General features: G+C 34.7%; 1 protein-coding gene across 2 annotated transcripts in view; it reads right to left on the bottom strand.

Annotated features, from left to right (window-relative positions):
- Positions 1–20,437, bottom strand: part of st8sia6 (ST8 alpha-N-acetyl-neuraminide alpha-2,8-sialyltransferase 6) — a 38,545-nt gene extending 18,108 nt beyond the window's left edge. Inside the window, exon 1 of one of the 2 annotated variants that reach the window (XM_067381784.1) lies at positions 20,346–20,437. In XM_067381784.1, coding sequence (XP_067237885.1) covers positions 20,346–20,422 — 77 coding nt within the window. In that variant the 5' untranslated portion in view covers positions 20,423–20,437. Of the gene's footprint in view, positions 1–1,151; positions 1,299–20,345 lie in introns of those variants that run through there. The other variant, XM_067381786.1, reaches the window with a different exon arrangement.
- Positions 20,438–21,289: the final 852 nt, after the last annotated feature.

Raw genomic sequence — 21,289 nt, 5'->3', positions numbered from 1 at the left:
CATCACAGTACAGTAATAATACTGTATTAGAATGCTGGGTTGGTCTGAAGGGTAATGTCCTGAAATGGTTTAAATTATACCTTATGGACAGATCTTTTTCAGTTAGCATGGGGAACTGCTATTCATCAAAACTATCTTCATTGGGGTGTCCCGCAAGGGTCGTTTAGATGTTTATTAATAAGCTTTAATAAGTTATTAATATAAATTTAATAGTTTAATAGTTTATTAATATAAATGTATTAATAAGCAATTTAATAAATGTTTATTGTTTAATAATTATTCATTGAACATTAATAAATGTTCATTTCCAACATATTTTGGGTTAATTTTAAGCAAGCAATACAGTCATTTTTAAACAATAGTGGAGTTAAATAAAACTACCCAGCAGGTTGGGCAAACATTTAACCCTACCGCTGGGTTAAAACAACCCAATTGCTGGGTTTGTCCATTTTAAACCCAACTTGGGTTGTTTTTAACCAAACATTTTTTAGAGTGTTTATATATTACCTCTGGGTGATATCTTTCGAAAACGCAATGTATTTCATTGCTAATATTCAGATTTATATGTGCCAAATTCAATTGATGCTTTATCAGCTTGTCTACAGGACATTAAGGACTGTTTGTGGTTGTTGTTGTTTTTTTTTTTTTTTTTTTATGTGATTGTTTATTGTGTGTGATTGTAAAGCACTTTGAGCAACGTGTTGTATTAAACTGTACTATATAAGAAGAAATAAAGAGAGAAAGAAAGGAATATTTTCTTGAAGGGGACCCAGGGGAGGCCTTAAATTTACTAAGAGGCATGGGGGCCAAACAAAACAAAAATCTCCTATTGGTGAAGTACGAAGAAAACCAATCTAATGCGGCATTACGGATACCAATCTCAAGATTTAAATTTAAGATCTTATTTAGCTGGATCAGGTGTGTTGAACTAAAACGTTGCAGGACAGATGCTCTCCAGGAGCAGGCTTGGACGCCCCTGATGTATAAGAATTAATATTATTAATTTTTTTATGTTGAAACTTGCTTAGGGTTGACACGGGATGATGCACACACCTTTGTGCTGAAGAGGACTTAATTCTGCTCACAGAAGTCAATGGAAGAAAAAATTCACTATGTCAATATGATTGCAATCAGGAAATGTTGCAGCATACCTGTTATACCTCATGACAGATATTATGTTCATTCCACTCTATTCCATGTTCTTCCTTTATCTTCTAAGAAACTCAATAGTACTGGTTGTACTGGGGTCGCTGATGTGGACTGGTGTGACTTTAATCGCCGAAGTAAAGATCCACTGTCCAATCCTATCAGGTCTGGGTCAGTCATATCTCTGAGGTTTTAGAAAAAAGTTTTGATCGCTTTAAAAGAGGAAGAACTATAAATGTGTTGATGTGAAGTTCTTAATTTTCATGAGAATTTTAATTTAAGGCATTTAGCAGAAACAAGTTTTGTTTCTAACTTATAACGCACTTGATTTATTGTGGAATGCACAATACAAGACACAAAGCCACAAGCCCAGTTATTTATTAAGATCTTCTTTTACAAACAAAGGCATGAGTACACTGTCAGGAAACTGTGAAATAACATCAAGAATCACCTGAAAGAGAAATATCCAGATTTCAAAAAAGGGAGATCAAAATCCTTTTAGCCTTAGAATTCCTATAACAATAGAGTATACAAAATCCCATAATACTGTTCTTTTTTTTTTCCACATATTTCCTATTTCAGGGCTTGAAACCTTGAGGCACTGAATGACTTTATTCTTTATTCGTAAATCTTTGACCGACTCTGCAAATTGAATAAAAAACTGCAAATTGGACTTAAAGTCTTGCACTTTGTTCCTTGTGCACATTTCACTGATGTGAAACTGCATATAAACACACACAATGTTTTCCTGGCAAGACTTTAAATTATTGTTGTACAGTTTAATTTTTGTCGCATTTGTTGCAGCCCTGTGTTTATGGGCATTTAGAACATAGAACTGAATTTGACATATTTGTCTCTTCAGTGTTGCATGATATGTTTTATTAACAAAGTTCGGGAGGAGCAGGTTCAGATTAACACAAGTGGAAAACATTCAGTTAATCAACTCAACCAACAACAAGAGGTATATATACAGCAGACTTACCTCCGTTCATTTGGTGTTTATCAGCACCACCACCCCATCTCCTCACTTCTAGTTTTATCTATTCTTACCACAACCAGGGTGAGTACTCTAGGTTCAGGCCAAAATCCAGAACTTGGAGCCCTCCCCCTGGACAGCACGCCAAATACGCATAACTTTTACACTGTTTAATTATATGTAAATGTGAACTCGTGAAATGGGTGCCTGCATTCAGGTAAATAGCACAACCTGCTCTATTATTTCCTCAGCAAAAGTGAACATCAGTCTAAACACTATGGTCCTTGTATAGTCGGAAAGATGTCTTTTATAACTTGCAGGCTTCCAGACCTCTGCCTCTGTAGTGATCCAAAAGTAACCTGGAAGGAGCTCAGCTCAAAGCAGTGTTTACCTTTCAGATGCCTCATTAAAATAAATACATAAGTAGAGTATCATATACACTGTGTCAGAATAATGATTTATTACCCTGATTTATGGCCCTAATTTATGACCCAGATTTTCTGTGTGTTGTCACTCAAGCTGGCTGGACAGTGGATGTCAAATATGTTTTATGAGTGGTTGTCAATGGTTGTTTTTTATGGTTGAATTTATGGCTGTTGTCCCCTGATTGGCAGGTCAAGAGTGTCAATGAGATATAGAGTGAGTTGGATTTATAGTTAGATATATGGGTAAATTTATGGAGGTTGTATCTCAGCCCAGATTTGGCATTTTTATGACATTTTGGTGAATCCTGGGTAACTGGCTCCTTTCAGTCTGTTGGGAACTGATGGTGACCATGTTTTTCCTTTGATTGTGGGGGTGAAAGTCACCCAAGCAAATTTCACACCTCAGTGTTAAAATCAGTGCTGTTTGGGGTCAATGGGGTATATGTTAATTGAGTCAGAATATCTGAGTCAAGACATTAAGGATGTATTACCCCTACACCACACTGGCTATATTTATTTAAAATTACATGTCTGGGCATGTTCTTTTTTTAGAACAACTGTGTGTGTGTGTGCGTGTTGGCACCATAGGATGATGAGTAATACCAAAACTATAGATTAATGTTAGTTCCTAAGACAAAGAATCAGAAATATTCATCAAGCCAAAGAGTCCTCATTAACCACACACCCCAGAATAGGTGTTGTTTGGGAGATGTTCTTTCTGGAGCATCTGTATCTGTGTTTCCAAACTCACCAATATGATCTATGTTAAAAAGACAAAAGAATGAAAAACATTTATTTAACTCACAGTGAAGGTGATTCTGAGTCAACCCGGTGGGGGGATCCTCTGTGTTTGTGTTAATGGTTTTACGACATTGCTTAGATGTCTTCATCAAAACCTTTCTGGCGATTCACTGGGCTCTCACACAAAAATATCTGATTTAGTGCTGATTTAGTCTACATAACATTATTCAATTCAATTCACATTTATTTGTATAGTGCTTTTCACAATATGCATTGTTTCAAAGCAGCTTTACAGGGAGTGCATGTCAACGTTTCAATAATCTGGTATCAGAGTGTGCAAGTTGTGCAATTTCAGAAATGTATATACAAATCACCCAGTTAGCTAACAATTTATTAATTTAAACAATGTATTAAATTATGGAAGAAACAATGTGCTTACTAAGGTTATGAAAATATGTTAACGAATGATTAGGATATATAGAAAAATTTAGCACTGGTGCATGTTGATCCAGAGTTTGGGGTCTTTGCAGGGGGTTGGGGTCATAGCTCCACAGGAGTTGAGGCAATCTGAAGTCTTCTTCAGATCTGAATGTAGTGTTGCACGATATACCGATACTAGAAAGGTATCGCGATACCCTGCTTTTAGAAACGGTACGGTTCTTCATTTTATTAGTACCGGTACTTTGAGTGCCAGCTGTATTTCCTAATGTGCGACAGCAGGAGCAGTGTGTGTGCAGCGCGCTGCTTCTGAGGCACATTGAGTGCGTGTTTATTCCTTTGTGCATCTGCGCAACCGCAGATGCACAAAGCAAAATATGGCATTATTTTGCTTACATTGCCGACAGTCAGGGCAAGCCCACGGACACCACAAAGCCCGTCTGCAAAATACGTTACAAAATAACGCAAGCGAAGGGAGCATCCAACTTGCCAAACATCCCGATTTGTACAGAGAATTTAAAGAGCGACAGGTTAGTGAATGTGATACCAGCGTTATGTTTATGCTCTCAAAAATTAAATGAGTGTTATTTATATTACTCATGCAAGCAGACATCCGCAAAGAGGTGTATTATTGAGTCTAATAAGTGATATCTGGTTGCTAAAATAAAATTAATTTTAAAAAACAAATATGTGAAGGGACTATACAATTATATTTAACCAATTTATGCTTTAATAACATTGCTCTAATTATTTACAGTAATCAATATTCTCACTGTCAAAACACTTACATGCAGGGCTTGATGACAGCCACTCCCACTAGCCACTTTGGCGAGTTGAATATAATTTAAGTTTACAGCCAAATGGTCGTCGAAGATCGTCGTAGCACAAAATTACAATCCAATCACACAATTCGTTATTTACATGCAGTTAGTGAAGGAGGGATAGGCGGAATTGCGCTGAATGACACACAACAGAAGCGCTCTCGCTCTCTCTCTCTCTCTCTCTCTCTGTCTGTCGCGCGCGCGATCAGTTTTCCTCGCGTCTGAATAGTCAAATACACGTGCACACAGATGTCTAAATGTCCATCATGTGGAGTATCTCGCGTGAATACAGTCGGTTATGGCTTAAGTGGACGTAAACAGGTGGGTAATAACTGGATATTTGTCGGTTACGTCAATGCATTCAGCAGCCCAATTAAATAGGCCTGTCCATCATTAATGTTAATCAAACAACAAAAGCTGTTAAATATGTTAAATAAACCTAGTGTATCTGAAAAAAGATTATTTTTAATTTACTACTGTTTTTGTAATTTGCTTCTTTGTTCTTTTATATAGCATAACACAAATAACTTGTTCTCATACTAGCTCATGCTCATACATTGTCCACCTCTTGCCCACCTGTACATACCAGCTGATATAAAATGTAATCTTGATTTGGGTGGTCAGTCTGCATTTAAAAGTTTGAAAGTGTTTTAAATCTTCTAAATCAAGTAAAATGACTCAAAGTAATTTAAGCATAAAAAAGTCAGCTTTAATCATATAAAATGTAATTTACCAACATCAAAATTGTGGCCAATAAAAATGCTGAGTGGCTAGTTACTTTGGGAAACCACTAGCCACAGTTCTGTCATATGTTATTTATTTACTTTTCCTACTGTTTTAGGTTTTTGCCATAGTATTGTTTAAGTATCGGTATCGTGATACTGAAGTTGGGTATCGTATCGAAGTCAAAATTTTGGTATCGTGACAACACTATCTGAATGTGTCTTTACTTTTGATACATTTGAAAAGTTTTAGTTTTAATAGTTAGTGTGTGTGTGTGTGTGTGCGCGTCTGTGTGTATGTGTGTTGCAAAAGAACAAATACATACAAATACAGTAAAATAAGACACACAATTTTAAACGTTTAAATATTTACACATTTGTTTGCCACAAAAGCAAGACATGTTGTCTATTTTCTTTAAACTTTTTACTTTACTTTTATTTTTTAATTTCTTTTAAAACAGTCTGATGACCAGCATTTTTATAACTAATGTAGCTGAGTGGTTTCCTCACACGAGCAAAAACTAATCTAGGTGTTATCTTTGTGAGGGCAGAACACAAAAGTTTGTGTTGAGTGATCAAGATTCATACTAAAAGAAAACTGTGAGTATGCTTAAACATGTAATTATACAATATTCTCAATTATACAACATTTTCAATAGGAATATTATGTTTTCATGTTGTCAAGTTTAGCTTGTTTGTTTTTTACTATCAATTTTTTTAACTTCAACATACAGCACAAAATTAAAGAGATGAGTGTAGAATGTTTCAACTATTACCATCGTCTTTGACCCCAAATAAACAGGTGTTTTTCTCTGTATGTGTGTGTGTGTGTTGCAAAAGAACACATTTACTTCAAATTTCTGAGTTAAATAAGTGATTTTAATCATTTAAACATTTATACATCTGTTTGCCATAGAAAGCAAGGCATGTTTAAACAAAACTTTTACTTTATTTTATCCTTTAATTTCTTTTAAAACAGTCTGATGACCAGCATTTTTTATTACTAATGTAGCCAAGTGGTTTCCTCACACGAGTAAAAACTCTTTGAATTTGTTTGTGACAAATACATAATTCCCACTTAGAAAACTTTTTTAAATGTATGGATGAACCTTTTTTCTTTTGACAAAACTACATTTAAAATTATTTACTTGAGGTGTTTAACAACCACAAGGGAATCATGTTGATCATTAAGTTTTAAGCATATAGTACAAACTTGCAAGGCTCAAGAAAACTCTTCTAGGTGTGATCTTTTTGAGGTCGAACACAAAACTTTGTGTTGGGTGATCCAGACAAAGCTTTATACTAAAAGAAAATACTATGGAAGTCATTTTCAAACTGAAAGTATGCTTCAACATGTAATTATATAACCAATTATACAACATTTTCAATAGGGATATTATGGTTTCATGTTGCTTTTAAAGTTTAGTTTGTTTGTTTGTTTTTTACTAACACTTTTTAACTTCAACATCCAGCACAAAATAAAGAAAGTAGCTTAGTATGTTTCAGCTATTTCCATTTTCTTTGACCCTCAAATAAACAGGTAATGGAATGTTCAATGAAAGTGACAATATACAGTTAGATATTTTTCTGTGTGTGTAAATAGTTGTGCTAAAATCTATGTGTGTATTTTTACACATGGACATATTTTATCAGGGCTATGTCACACCGCTGTGATGCAAAGTTCCACACTTCTGCAAAAGCTATAGATAATTTTCAAACATAATCTTTATATAGAATTATATGTATCCAAAACACCAAAAAAGAGGAAATCACTAAGAAAAGAGGGTACAGCACACATTGAAAAGTATAGTTATAATAAAAATACAGAAACACATTCGTGAGCAGTTGTGAAAATTTGTAAATGTAGTTTTGCAAATTTTTATTACTCTCCTAGTTTTAGTCATCTTGTTCAGATAGCAGATGACACTGTTCACATTATGTTTGTTAGACTGTGTTTTGTTTTTTTGCTGTCAACATTCAGAATAGGAATAAAAATGAATAATTTAAGTGATAATCTTTCTGCTTGAGAGTGTTTGATTAAATTGATGTTTCTTTTAGTGCAACTTTCCAGCTATCTATGATATGGGATCACATGAAGCATTAACACGAAAAGTAAGTCTTGCTGTTTCACACTTAAGTACACTAACACTTACACTAAGCAACGCCCTGAAAGCTGCACATTCATTAAAGTTTGAGGTTGTTCAACAGCTTTTCACACTCTGGTAAAACTCAAAGATAAAATTAAAAAATATATGCACAAATCACCAAGTAAATTCAATTGTCAAATCACTAAGAAAAGGGTACAACATACAAGAGAACAACCATTTATAATAAATACAGAAAACACAAAAAGCCATTCGTGAGCAATTTCTAAGGTTGTTACAAGTTTGTAAATCTGGTTTTGTAAATGGCGTTTTTATTATTCCACTAAATTTAGTCATCTTGTTCAGATAGCAGATGACACTATTCGCATTGTATTGGTTGGGGTGTGTTTTTGTTTTAGGTGAAGACAAACCAGTGTAAGTGCTTTTCCTCACATGGGAAAGCATGTGTGATGAAACTTTTTAAATATATGACTGAACTTTCTTATTTGACAAACCAGCATTTCAAATTATTTTCCTAAGTTGTTTAATGTCTGCAGAATAATTTCTTTCAACATCCCGCTTGAGGTGAAAGATTATAGTATGTTTTCAACTATTATCACCATCTTCTCTGTCTCAAATAAAGCTACTGTATGCGCTAAAAATCTTTGTACATTTTTGTTCTTCTGTCAGGTTTGTTAGAGGGACTATGCTGCAAACACATTAAGAACCATAAAGTTACATGTCCTTGTAAAGGCTATATATAAAATCAAACAATCTTTATACAGGTATTATATTTGCATAAAAGTACATTCAAGAGACTAAGTTACTATGAACATGTGTAAGGCATATAGGAAAAAAACAATTAGCTATAAAGAATACAGAAATCCTCTCTCCTGGTCTATTGTGAAAGTTTATGTTGTTTTGTAAATGACATTTTTCCACTAGTCGATGATGTTGTTTACATTTTGTTTCTTTGTTTTTGTATGTTTGTACAGTTTGTAAAGACTACTCTCAGAATGTGGTCAAACATGTTCACAGGAGTTAATGAAAACATTATCGAATACATCATAAAGAGAATTAAACGGCTTCTTCTAGTTCTTCGACATGACACTGCTTAAGACTAAACCAATGATATTTCTTTTAGGTCATCTTTCTGGTCTGTCTACAATGTGGGGTCACAAGACACAACGCCCCAACATGAAAAGTGAGTCTTGCTGTTTTTCTCTTATACAGCTATTACACTTCAAACTTTTCTAACTATTACATTTAAAGCTGTCAGTTTCATGGCACAGTCATAGATACACAGTTCTTTTGTGTTTGTCTTTAAGTAAATTAATTACACTTGATAAGTAGTAGTTTTAAGTGAAGGGTGGGATAATTCAAGCCCCTTTTTATTCTGTCAACACCAATAATTTGACACCAGTGTTTTTTGGTGTCTGTCCTTTAGATCTGATCCAGAAAACAGACATTGTGTTTTTTGTCTATACCATTTGTTATTCTTTTTATGGAAACGTGATAAGCAGTTTTTGTCCTCAGCACCAAAATACTAAAATGTTCTAACATATCGTAAATGTTAATAGTTATAACTAGTGAAAATGCAAGTGAACTGTTTTTACTGAGATAATTTACAGTTATATGTGAAAGAAACTCAGTCTCAGTCAGTTGGATTCTTCTTTCTATTTAACATTGTTATTGTACCGCATGTTTAACAATGCTGGTGTTCTCGGCCTCATCCAACTTCACACAAGTCACAAGGTTTTTCCCAGCAGTCAACTGACTCTGAAACCAGCTCAAATATTAAGATGTAACAGTTTGGAGACATTTGTGTTTATTATGCTTCTTCGATTTGTTTGCACTTTTCCTGAAACACACAGCTTTCGAAATTGTTTACCAATTTTTAATATCAACATTTTCAGCGTATTGCTGTGTGCTTGTATTGTTTGTTTGTGTGTGTGTGTGTGTGTGTGTGTGTGTGTGTGTGTGTGTGTGTGTTTGTGTGTGTGTCTGCTTTCCTTACACATGGCAAAACAACTTTGAAAAACATTCTTTTTCCTTGAATCTGGTGTAATGTTTGTGAACTCTAGGTGTTCTTAGCTTGTTTGTCCATGTACGTTCCCCATGAATTTGCATGACTTAATAAAATAATGGTTTAAATCTTCGTCTTCGTCATCCGAGTTTTTAAATAGCGCTGAAATAGATTTTTTGGGGCGGTATGTGGATACTGAATATAGCACAAGGAACTCTGAAATATGTTATCTTGTAAAACACCTAAGTATTGGATGTTTCACACCTACAGGCCCTATCTCCTGAATTTGCCATTTAAATAAGGTTTAGGATAAAGTAACTAAAACACAGAGACATTCTACAGCTCTAGCATTACAACGGCTACTCCAAAAACTCTTGAAACATCTGTGATGTCTGTAACACCGACAAGAAGTTCTGTTGAAACGGATCAGTTTCATATAGATGTCCCTTGCAATCCTGGTTCTATGAGGCAAAAAACTAAATAAAATGATCAAAACAAAACAAACAAAATTGTTCACAATAAGATCCATAACATGTAGATAGGATGGAATTTCATTCTATGGCAACTTTAAGTTAACATCTATACTGAAGATAATGGTAAGATGTTCAGTTTAAGACTTTTAGTAACATTGTCATATTAAATTGTTTTGAGAAAAATTAAAATGCACCGTACATATTGAATATAACACTACATATTTGTAATTTTAGTGTTTTTCAAAATATACAAACACTTTTAAACAGTATTCTGCAATCTGAATAAACCATTATTATTTCTATAACATAGAGATTCTTAGAAGTCAGGGACATTAGATCCGATCACAGTTTTATTAAACAAAAACAAACATATAGCAATGAACACAGAGATTGGGACATCTATATGAAACTGATCCGTTTCAACAGAACTTCTTGTCGGTGTTACAGACATCACAGATGTTTCAAGAGTTTTTGGAGTAGCCGTTGTAATGCTAGAGCTGTAGAATGTCTCTGTGTTTTAGTTACTTTATCCTAAACCTTATTTAAATGGCAAATTCAGGAGATAGGGCCTGTAGGTGTGAAACATCCAATACTTAGGTGTTTTACAAGATAACATATTTCAGAGTTCCTTGTGCTATATTCAGTATCCACATACCGCCCCAAAAAATCTATTTCAGCGCTATTTAAAAACTCGGATGACGAAGACGAAGATTTAAACCATTATTTTATTAAGTCATGCAAATTCATGGGGAACGTACATGGACAAACAAGCTAAGAACACCTAGAGTTCACAAACATTACACCAGATTCAAGGAAAAAGAATGTTTTTCAAAGTTGTTTTGCCATGTGTAAGGAAAGCAGACACACACACACACAAACACACACACACACACACACACACACACACACACACACACACACACAAACAAACAATACAAGCACACAGCAATACGCTGAAAATGTTGATATTAAAAACTGGTAAACAATTTCGAAAGCTGTGTGTTTCAGGAAAAGTGCAAACAAATCGAAGAAGCATAATAAACACAAATGTCTCCAAACTGTTGCATCCTAATATTTGAGCTGGTTTCAGAGTCAGTTGACTGCTGGGAAAAACCTTGTGACTTGTGTGAAGTTGGATGAGGCCGAGAACACCAGCATTGTTAAACATGCGGTACAATAACAATGTTAAATAGAAAGAAGAATCCAACTGACTGAGACTGAGTTTCTTTCACATATAACTGTAAATTATCTCAGTAAAAACAGTTCACTTGCATTTTCACTAGTTATAACTATTAACATTTACGATATGTTAGAACATTTTAGTATTTTGGTGCTGAGGACAAAAACTGCTTATCACGTTTCCATAAAAAGAATAACAAATGGTATAGACAAAAAACACAATGTCTGTTTTCTGGATCAGATCTAAAGGACAGACACCAAAAAACACTGGTGTCAAATTATTGGTGTTGACAGAATAAAAAGGGGCTTGAATTATCCCACCCTTCACTTAAAACTACTACTTATCAAGTGTAATTAATTTACTTAAAGACAAACACAAAAGAACTGTGTATCTATGACTGTGCCATGAAACTGACAGCTTTAAATGTAATAGTTAGAAAAGTTTGAAGTGTAATAGCTGTATAAGAGAAAAACAGCAAGACTCACTTTTCATGTTGGGGCGTTGTGTCTTGTGACCCCACATTGTAGACAGACCAGAAAGATGACCTAAAAGAAATATCATTGGTTTAGTCTTAAGCAGTGTCATGTCGAAGAACTAGAAGAAGCCGTTTAATTCTCTTTATGATGTATTCGATAATGTTTTCATTAACTCCTGTGAACATGTTTGACCACATTCTGAGAGTAGTCTTTACAAACTGTACAAACATACAAAAACAAAGAAACAAAATGTAAACAACATCATCGACTAGTGGAAAAATGTCATTTACAAAACAACATAAACTTTCACAATAGACCAGGAGAGAGGATTTCTGTATTCTTTATAGCTAATTGTTTTTTTCCTATATGCCTTACACATGTTCATAGTAACTTAGTCTCTTGAATGTACTTTTATGCAAATATAATACCTGTATAAAGATTGTTTGATTTTATATATAGCCTTTACAAGGACATGTAACTTTTTGGTTCTTAATGTGTTTGCAGCATAGTCCCTCTAACAAACCTGACAGAAGAACAAAAATGTACAAAGATTTTTAGCGCATACAGTAGCTTTATTTGAGACAGAGAAGATGGTGATAATAGTTGAAAACATACTATAATCTTTCACCTCAAGCGGGATGTTGAAAGAAATTATTCTGCAGACATTAAACAACTTAGGAAAATAATTTGAAATGCTGGTTTGTCAAATAAGAAAGTTCAGTCATATATTTAAAAAGTTTCATCACACATGCTTTCCCATGTGAGGAAAAGCACTTACACTGGTTTGTCTTCACCTAAAACAAAAACACACCCCAACCAATACAATGCGAATAGTGTCATCTGCTATCTGAACAAGATGACTAAATTTAGTGGAATAATAAAAACGCCATTTACAAAACCAGATTTACAAACTTGTAACAACCTTAGAAATTGCTCACGAATGGCTTTTTGTGTTTTCTGTATTTATTATAAATGGTTGTTCTCTTGTATGTTGTACCCTTTTCTTAGTGATTTGACAATTGAATTTACTTGGTGATTTGTGCATATATTTTTTAATTTTATCTTTGAGTTTTACCAGAGTGTGAAAAGCTGTTGAACAACCTCAAACTTTAATGAATGTGCAGCTTTCAGGGCGTTGCTTAGTGTAAGTGTTAGTGTACTTAAGTGTGAAACAGCAAGACTTACTTTTCGTGTTAATGCTTCATGTGATCCCATATCATAGATAGCTGGAAAGTTGCACTAAAAGAAACATCAATTTAATCAAACACTCTCAAGCAGAAAGATTATCACTTAAATTATTCATTTTTATTCCTATTCTGAATGTTGACAGCAAAAAAACAAAACACAGTCTAACAAACATAATGTGAACAGTGTCATCTGCTATCTGAACAAGATGACTAAAACTAGGAGAGTAATAAAAATTTGCAAAACTACATTTACAAATTTTCACAACTGCTCACGAATGTGTTTCTGTATTTTTATTATAACTATACTTTTCAATGTGTGCTGTACCCTCTTTTCTTAGTGATTTCCTCTTTTTTGGTGTTTTGGATACATATAATTCTATATAAAGATTATGTTTGAAAATTATCTATAGCTTTTGCAGAAGTGTGGAACTTTGCATCACAGCGGTGTGACATAGCCCTGATAAAATATGTCCATGTGTAAAAATACACACATAGATTTTAGCACAACTATTTACACACACAGAAAAATATCTAACTGTATATTGTCACTTTCATTGAACATTCCATTACCTGTTTATTTGAGGGTCAAAGAAAATGGAAATAGCTGAAACATACTAAGCTACTTTCTTTATTTTGTGCTGGATGTTGAAGTTAAAAAGTGTTAGTAAAAAACAAACAAACAAACTAAACTTTAAAAGCAACATGAAACCATAATATCCCTATTGAAAATGTTGTATAATTGGTTATATAATTACATGTTGAAGCATACTTTCAGTTTGAAAATGACTTCCATAGTATTTTCTTTTAGTATAAAGCTTTGTCTGGATCACCCAACACAAAGTTTTGTGTTCCGACCTCAAAAAGATCACACCTAGAAGAGTTTTCTTGAGCCTTGCAAGTTTGTACTATATGCTTAAAACTTAATGATCAACATGATTCCCTTGTGGTTGTTAAACACCTCAAGTAAATAATTTTAAATGTAGTTTTGTCAAAAGAAAAAAGGTTCATCCATACATTTAAAAAAGTTTTCTAAGTGGGAATTATGTATTTGTCACAAACAAATTCAAAGAGTTTTTACTCGTGTGAGGAAACCACTTGGCTACATTAGTAATAAAAAATGCTGGTCATCAGACTGTTTTAAAAGAAATTAAAGGATAAAATAAAGTAAAAGTTTTGTTTAAACATGCCTTGCTTTCTATGGCAAACAGATGTATAAATGTTTAAATGATTAAAATCACTTATTTAACTCAGAAATTTGAAGTAAATGTGTTCTTTTGCAACACACACACACACATACAGAGAAAAACACCTGTTTATTTGGGGTCAAAGACGATGGTAATAGTTGAAACATTCTACACTCATCTCTTTAATTTTGTGCTGTATGTTGAAGTTAAAAAAATTGATAGTAAAAAACAAACAAGCTAAACTTGACAACATGAAAACATAATATTCCTATTGAAAATGTTGTATAATTGAGAATATTGTATAATTACATGTTTAAGCATACTCACAGTTTTCTTTTAGTATGAATCTTGATCACTCAACACAAACTTTTGTGTTCTGCCCTCACAAAGATAACACCTAGATTAGTTTTTGCTCGTGTGAGGAAACCACTCAGCTACATTAGTTATAAAAATGCTGGTCATCAGACTGTTTTAAAAGAAATTAAAAAATAAAAGTAAAGTAAAAAGTTTAAAGAAAATAGACAACATGTCTTGCTTTTGTGGCAAACAAATGTGTAAATATTTAAACGTTTAAAATTGTGTGTCTTATTTTACTGTATTTGTATGTATTTGTTCTTTTGCAACACACATACACACAGACGCGCACACACACACACACACACACACACACACTAACTATTAAAACTAAAACTTTTCAAATGTATCAAAAGTAAAGACACATTCAGATAGTGTTGTCACGATACCAAAATTTTGACTTCGATACGATACCCAACTTCAGTATCACGATACCGATACTTAAACAATACTATGGCAAAAACCTAAAACAGTAGGAAAAGTATAAACAAATGTGTAAATATTTAAACGTTTAAAATTGTGTGTCTTATTTTACTGTATTTGTATGTATTTGTTCTTTTGCAACACACATACACACAGACGCGCACACACACACACACACACACACACACTAACTATTAAAACTAAAACTTTTCAAATGTATCAAAAGTAAAGACACATTCAGATAGTGTTGTCACGATACCAAAATTTTGACTTCGATACGATACCCAACTTCAGTATCACGATACCGATACTTAAACAATACTATGGCAAAAACCTAAAACAGTAGGAAAAGTAAATAAATAACATATGACAGAACTGTGGCTAGTGGTTTCCCAAAGTAACTAGCCACTCAGCATTTTTATTGGCCACAATTTTGATGTTGGTAAATTACATTTTATATGATTAAAGCTGACTTTTTTATGCTTAAATTACTTTGAGTCATTTTACTTGATTTAGAAGATTTAAAACACTTTCAAACTTTTAAATGCAGACTGACCACCCAAATCAAGATTACATTTTATATCAGCTGGTATGTACAGGTGGGCAAGAGGTGGACAATGTATGAGCATGAGCTAGTATGAGAACAAGTTATTTGTGTTATGCTATATAAAAGAACAAAGAAGCAAATTACAAAAACAGTAGTAAATTAAAAATAATCTTTTTTCAGATACACTAGGTTTATTTAACATATTTAACAGCTTTTGTTGTTTGATTAACATTAATGATGGACAGGCCTATTTAATTGGGCTGCTGAATGCATTGACGTAACCGACAAATATCCAGTTATTACCCACCTGTTTACGTCCACTTAAGCCATAACCGACTGTATTCACGCGAGATACTCCACATGATGGACATTTAGACATCTGTGTGCACGTGTATTTGACTATTCAGACGCGAGGAAAACTGATCGCGCGCGCGACAGACAGAGAGAGAGAGAGAGAGCGCACGCGAGAGAGCGCTTCTGTTGTGTGTCATTCAGCGCAATTCCGCCTATCCCTCCTTCACTAACTGCATGTAAATAACGAATTGTGTGATTGGATTGTAATTTTGTGCTACGACGATCTTCGACGACCCTTTGGCTGTAAACTTAAATTATATTCAACTCGCCAAAGTGGCTAGTGGGAGTGGCTGTCATCAAGCCCTGCATGTAAGTGTTTTGACAGTGAGAATATTGATTACTGTAAATAATTAGAGCAATGTTATTAAAGCATAAATTGGTTTAATATAATTGTATAGTCCCTTCACATATTTGTTTTTTAAAATTAATTTTATTTTAGCAACCAGATATCACTTATTAGACTCAATAATACACCTCTTTGCGGATGTCTGCTTGCATGAGTAATATAAATAACACTCATTTAATTTTTGAGAGCATAAACATAACGCTGGTATCACATTCACTAACCTGTCGCTCTTTAAATTCTCTGTACAAATCGGGATGTTTGGCAAGTTGGATGCTCCCTTCGCTTGCGTTATTTTGTAACGTATTTTGCAGACGGGCTTTGTGGTGTCCGTGGGCTTGCCCTGACTGTCGGCAATGTAAGCAAAATAATGCCATATTTTGCTTTGTGCATCTGCGGTTGCGCAGTTGACAGGAATAAACGCACTCAATGTGCCTCAGAAGCAGCGCGCTGCACACACACTGCTCCCTGCTGTCGCACATTAGGAAATACAGCTGGCACTCAAAGTACCGGTACTAATAAAATGAAGAACCGTACCGTTTCTAAAAGCAGGGTATCGCGATACCTTTCTAGTATCGGTATATCGTGCAACACTACATTCAGATCTGAAGAAGACTTCAGATTGCCTCAACTCCTGTGGAGCTATGACCCCAACCCCCTGCAAAGACCCCAAACTCTGGATCAACATGCACCAGTGCTAAATTTTTCTATATATCCTAATCATTCGTTAACATATTTTCATAACCTTAGTAAGCACATTGTTTCTTCCATAATTTAATACATTGTTTAAATTAATAAATTGTTAGCTAACTGGGTGATTTGTATATACATTTCTGAAATTGCACAACTTGCACACTCTGATACCAGATTATTGAAACGTTGACATGCACTCCCTGTAAAGCTGCTTTGAAACAATGCATATTGTGAAAAGCACTATACAAATAAATGTGAATTGAATTGAATAATGTTATGTAGACTAAATCAGCACTAAATCAGATATTTTTGTGTGAGAGCCCAGTGAATCACCAGAAAGGTTTTGATGAAGACATCTAAGCAATGTCGTAAAACCATTAACACAAACACAGAGGATCCCCCCACCGGGTTGACTCAGAATCACCTTCACTGTGAGTTAAATAAATGTTTTTCATTCTTTTGTCTTTTTAACATAGATCATATTGGTGAGTTTGGAAACACAGATACAGATGCTCCAGAAAGAACATCTCCCAAACAACACCTATTCTGGGGTGTGTGGTTAATGAGGACTCTTTGGCTTGATGAATATTTCTGATTCTTTGTCTTAGGAACTAACATTAATCTATAGTTTTGGTATTACTCATCATCCTATGGTGCCAACACGCACACACACACACAGTTGTTCTAAAAAAAGAACATGCCCAGACATGTAATTTTAAATAAATATAGCCAGTGTGGTGTAGGGGTAATACATCCTTAATGTCTTGACTCAGATATTCTGACTCAATTAACATATACCCCATTGACCCCAAACAGCACTGATTTTAACACTGAGGTGTGAAATTTGCTTGGGTGACTTTCACCCCCACAATCAAAGGAAAAACATGGTCACCATCAGTTCCCAACAGACTGAAAGGAGCCAGTTACCCAGGATTCACCAAAATGTCATAAAAATGCCAAATCTGGGCTGAGATACAACCTCCATAAATTTACCCATATATCTAACTATAAATCCAACTCACTCTATATCTCATTGACACTCTTGACCTGCCAATCAGGGGACAACAGCCATAAATTCAACCATAAAAAACAACCATTGACAACCACTCATAAAACATATTTGACATCCACTGTCCAGCCAGCGTGAGTGACAACACACAGAAAATCTGGGTCATAAATTAGGGCCATAAATCAGGGTAATAAATCATTATTCTGACACAGTGTATATGATACTCTACTTACATATTTGACATACACTGAACAGCTCCTTTAAACCCCTGTCCTTGAGGATGTGGTAGATTTTCCCCTACGCACATGACTTAAGTTAAACCGGATTTATGAAAACCTCGATTAATTGAACATTTTACCTCGATTACGATTTATGAACGATTATTATTATTTATTTATTTATTTTTTTACCCTCATAGTTCACTGACAAGGTTTGTACTGTAAATATGATTGAAAGAGTGATCTGACACCATAGCTCACTACCAGCAGTTATTTTATCTATGGTTTGTTACATTTCTTGCAGGTTTCTGCTCATTGTAAATCAGATAAAGATAAATTAGCACAGTAGCTACCAGAGTGATTGCGTGTGTGAATTAGTCATACCGTCTCTCTATTAATTGTGAAGCTGTGGGTTGTAAATAGTTCCTTCAAAAGTAGAAAAATATATGCTATAAAATGTTTTGAGTTTCTAAGCTACTTTAAGTGATAAATCACACGACAGCGCTGACAACTAGTTTCTGTTCCTCTGTGCGCGCGATCTTCACGTTTTGCGCAGCTACTGTTTGTATGACTGTTCATGCCAAATTGCAGCTGCGCGAGCATGGTAGCTCGATATAATAATACACATCTGATCGTCTAAATTCGCTTGAATGTCCAAAGCATAAAACAAATACAACTGACAAAGTTTAGTGAAGACGCAAAGGCTCACGGCTCGCGCGCCTTCACTATGTGTTGAACCGTCGTTCACCTCCGTGTTTTGTTTTTATGCCACTGACTGGACGGGGCGGAGTAACGTGGCTACACACACACACGGTAATGTTTTTAAGCGGGAAGTATTAACAGGATTTAAAAACCGAAATAACCGACATGGGAAAATTACGTCGGTTAGAGGTTCTGAATTTCGGTTTCGATTATTTTTCGATTAATCGTCCAGCCCCCTTATGATTAATTAAAAAATTCCATCACAAGGATCACCAAGCAGATATCACATGTGCAATTAGCCTATATTTAGTAGCCTAGTGCAAGTGTTATGACTTTGGGAGTTTATTAGTGCAGTTATATTTTACATCCTAATTCATTTATTACACTTAAAAGCCTTTACTAACTCTCTCAGATAATGTTTAATGTTTGTTTACGTTGCAACGATCACCCTCAGATACTGACAAGCTCTGCATGCAGTCTGCAACAGGGTTTGCTCCTCTACAACACTAAATTAAACAGAACATCAGATGGTCACGTCACTGTAAGAAGCACCTTCACGATGACTGTTATCGACTTTACCAGCATCAGTTTTCCAGTGTTTGTCATCAGAAATGACTTTGATAAGACAAATATGACTCTTCCAGTCAGGGACGTGCACAGACATTTTGGGGGGCAGGGGCTCAAGTGGAAAAAAAAGGGCACTTATATTTATTAAAAAAAAAAAATAAACCCTTAAATATATTAAGACAACTCCTGACTTCCCTTACACTCATGCAATTGTTTTATACTCCACAGATTTCTACAAAATAATTAATTCACATATAGAGACCATGGTCTTCTTTAGTATTCACTAGGTTTATCACAAGAGAAGGCAACAGCAACTATTTTCAAGCTATATATTTAGAATAAATGACTGCATCTAGGAGAGGGACATAGTTTCACTAATAATTTGTTTAAATCAATAAATCATTTTAATTTTTTTTTTTTTTTTTTTGGTATTAATACTTCTTTCATGAAGTGGACAGTTTTAAGATTGTGGTCCATTTTTGCTGCCATGTCTTTTACTCTAATGGAAAGAAAACTCAACCCTAACCTACACATTTAGATGGTGTTTGTTTTAAGCCTACTACCCTCCATCTGTTTGCATCTGTAGATTTATTCTAAATTAACCAAAACAAGCTAATCAGCATATTTAAACACGTCAATAATTTGTTTTCCTGAACTGTTAATGCATTATATATTATAACAAATGCCGGCAGAGGGCACCAAAAGCGTGCTGATTTTTGTTGTTAGACAGCACAGCACAATCAAATACACGATCAAAGCCAACCATGATTCAAAATATGTTATTAGCTAAATAATAATATTCGGCCACTTCTTTGTGATAGAAATGCTACAGCCACTGTAATTTCTTCAACAAGAATATGTGGACACCAAACATGCAAAGACAGAGCGAGGGTTTAAACTTTTGTTGATGTATTATCATGTGCGTAGATTTAAGAATATAATTATGTAGCTAATGCTGTATTATGATTTTTAAATAGTTTTAATAAACCATGCATCCTTAGAAAACTGTCTAATAATGCGGTTCATGTGCGTCCATGGAATGATCCTCTTCTGGTATTGACAGCCCTACAGTTATCTTCACCATGGTTCAAAACGCAATGCATAGCACAGTAAAATAATTGAAATTATAATATAACATAAATTAGTATCAAATCAGGCAGATGCGTTGATGGTGGTCAAACTATTAATGCAGCGTTACATGTAAAAATAACCATAAATAGCCAAAATTTCAGGTTTGTGAACATAGGCTAGCCTACCTGAAAGAAATGCACGGGATGCATCCATCTAGAGCTTTTTTTCTTTTTCGCTTCTCATCGCCAGACAGCAGTTGCATTTTCACGGGAATAGCTGTCACAAGTTTTCATCCAGCAGCAAACTCGAGGTGGGGTGAGGAAGGGCGGGGCGCGCGAGCGTGCGGGCATGAATGGCGCGTCGCGGAGTGAGGGCATCTGAACTCGACAATGCCGACCTGATATAGTATTTTTTTAATTTGTTTTATTCAGTAAATATATTTGTTTGACAGGGAAGCTGTGCGCAAAGAGGAATATTAATTTATTAAAAAAAAAAGCACCCTAGAAAAAAAAGGGCACTTTCTCTCGAGAAAGAAAAAGGGCAGGTGCTCAAGCCCCTTTTTTGTCTATGTGTGCACGTGCCTGCTTCCAGTAAACATCAATGACACTTTTAGTGTGGGTTGTGAGTCCTGTTGCATTTTCCAGCATGAATATTTGTGTTTTTCCATGTCAGCAGTAAAAGAGGAAGCACAAGAAGATGAATAGTCCGAGAATCATTTGGAGAACTGAACAGCAAGATGGTGCTCATGCAAACGCAAAGACACTCATTATGTTTGATGTGGTGAAATGTTACTGTCTTTGTCTGCCCTGGGTGAAAAGATTAGAGTTATATCAGTCAAACTAGGTGGACTTTACACTCTACTTTATTTCTAAACAAATTTCTTCCATTCCTGATTTTTGACTTTTTTAATCATTTTTAGGGTACGTTTACACGACAACGATATGCTTAAAATTAAGTTTTTCCTTTGAGTTTTCCACGTACAGATGACACCATTGTCAAAACGATCTCCATTCATACGAATCTGTGAAAATGACTAAAAACGCTGTATTCTGCTGTACTGCCATTAAATGGCGATGAAACACTATAGACTGAACATGTAATGCACATGTGCATGACGTCATCGTTTTCA

This window comes from Chanodichthys erythropterus, chromosome 3, assembly GCF_024489055.1.
Source record: "Chanodichthys erythropterus isolate Z2021 chromosome 3, ASM2448905v1, whole genome shotgun sequence".
In the NCBI taxonomy this organism is placed as follows: domain Eukaryota; kingdom Metazoa; phylum Chordata; class Actinopteri; order Cypriniformes; family Xenocyprididae; genus Chanodichthys; species Chanodichthys erythropterus.
This window is presented reverse-complemented; position numbering and strand designations above follow the sequence as displayed.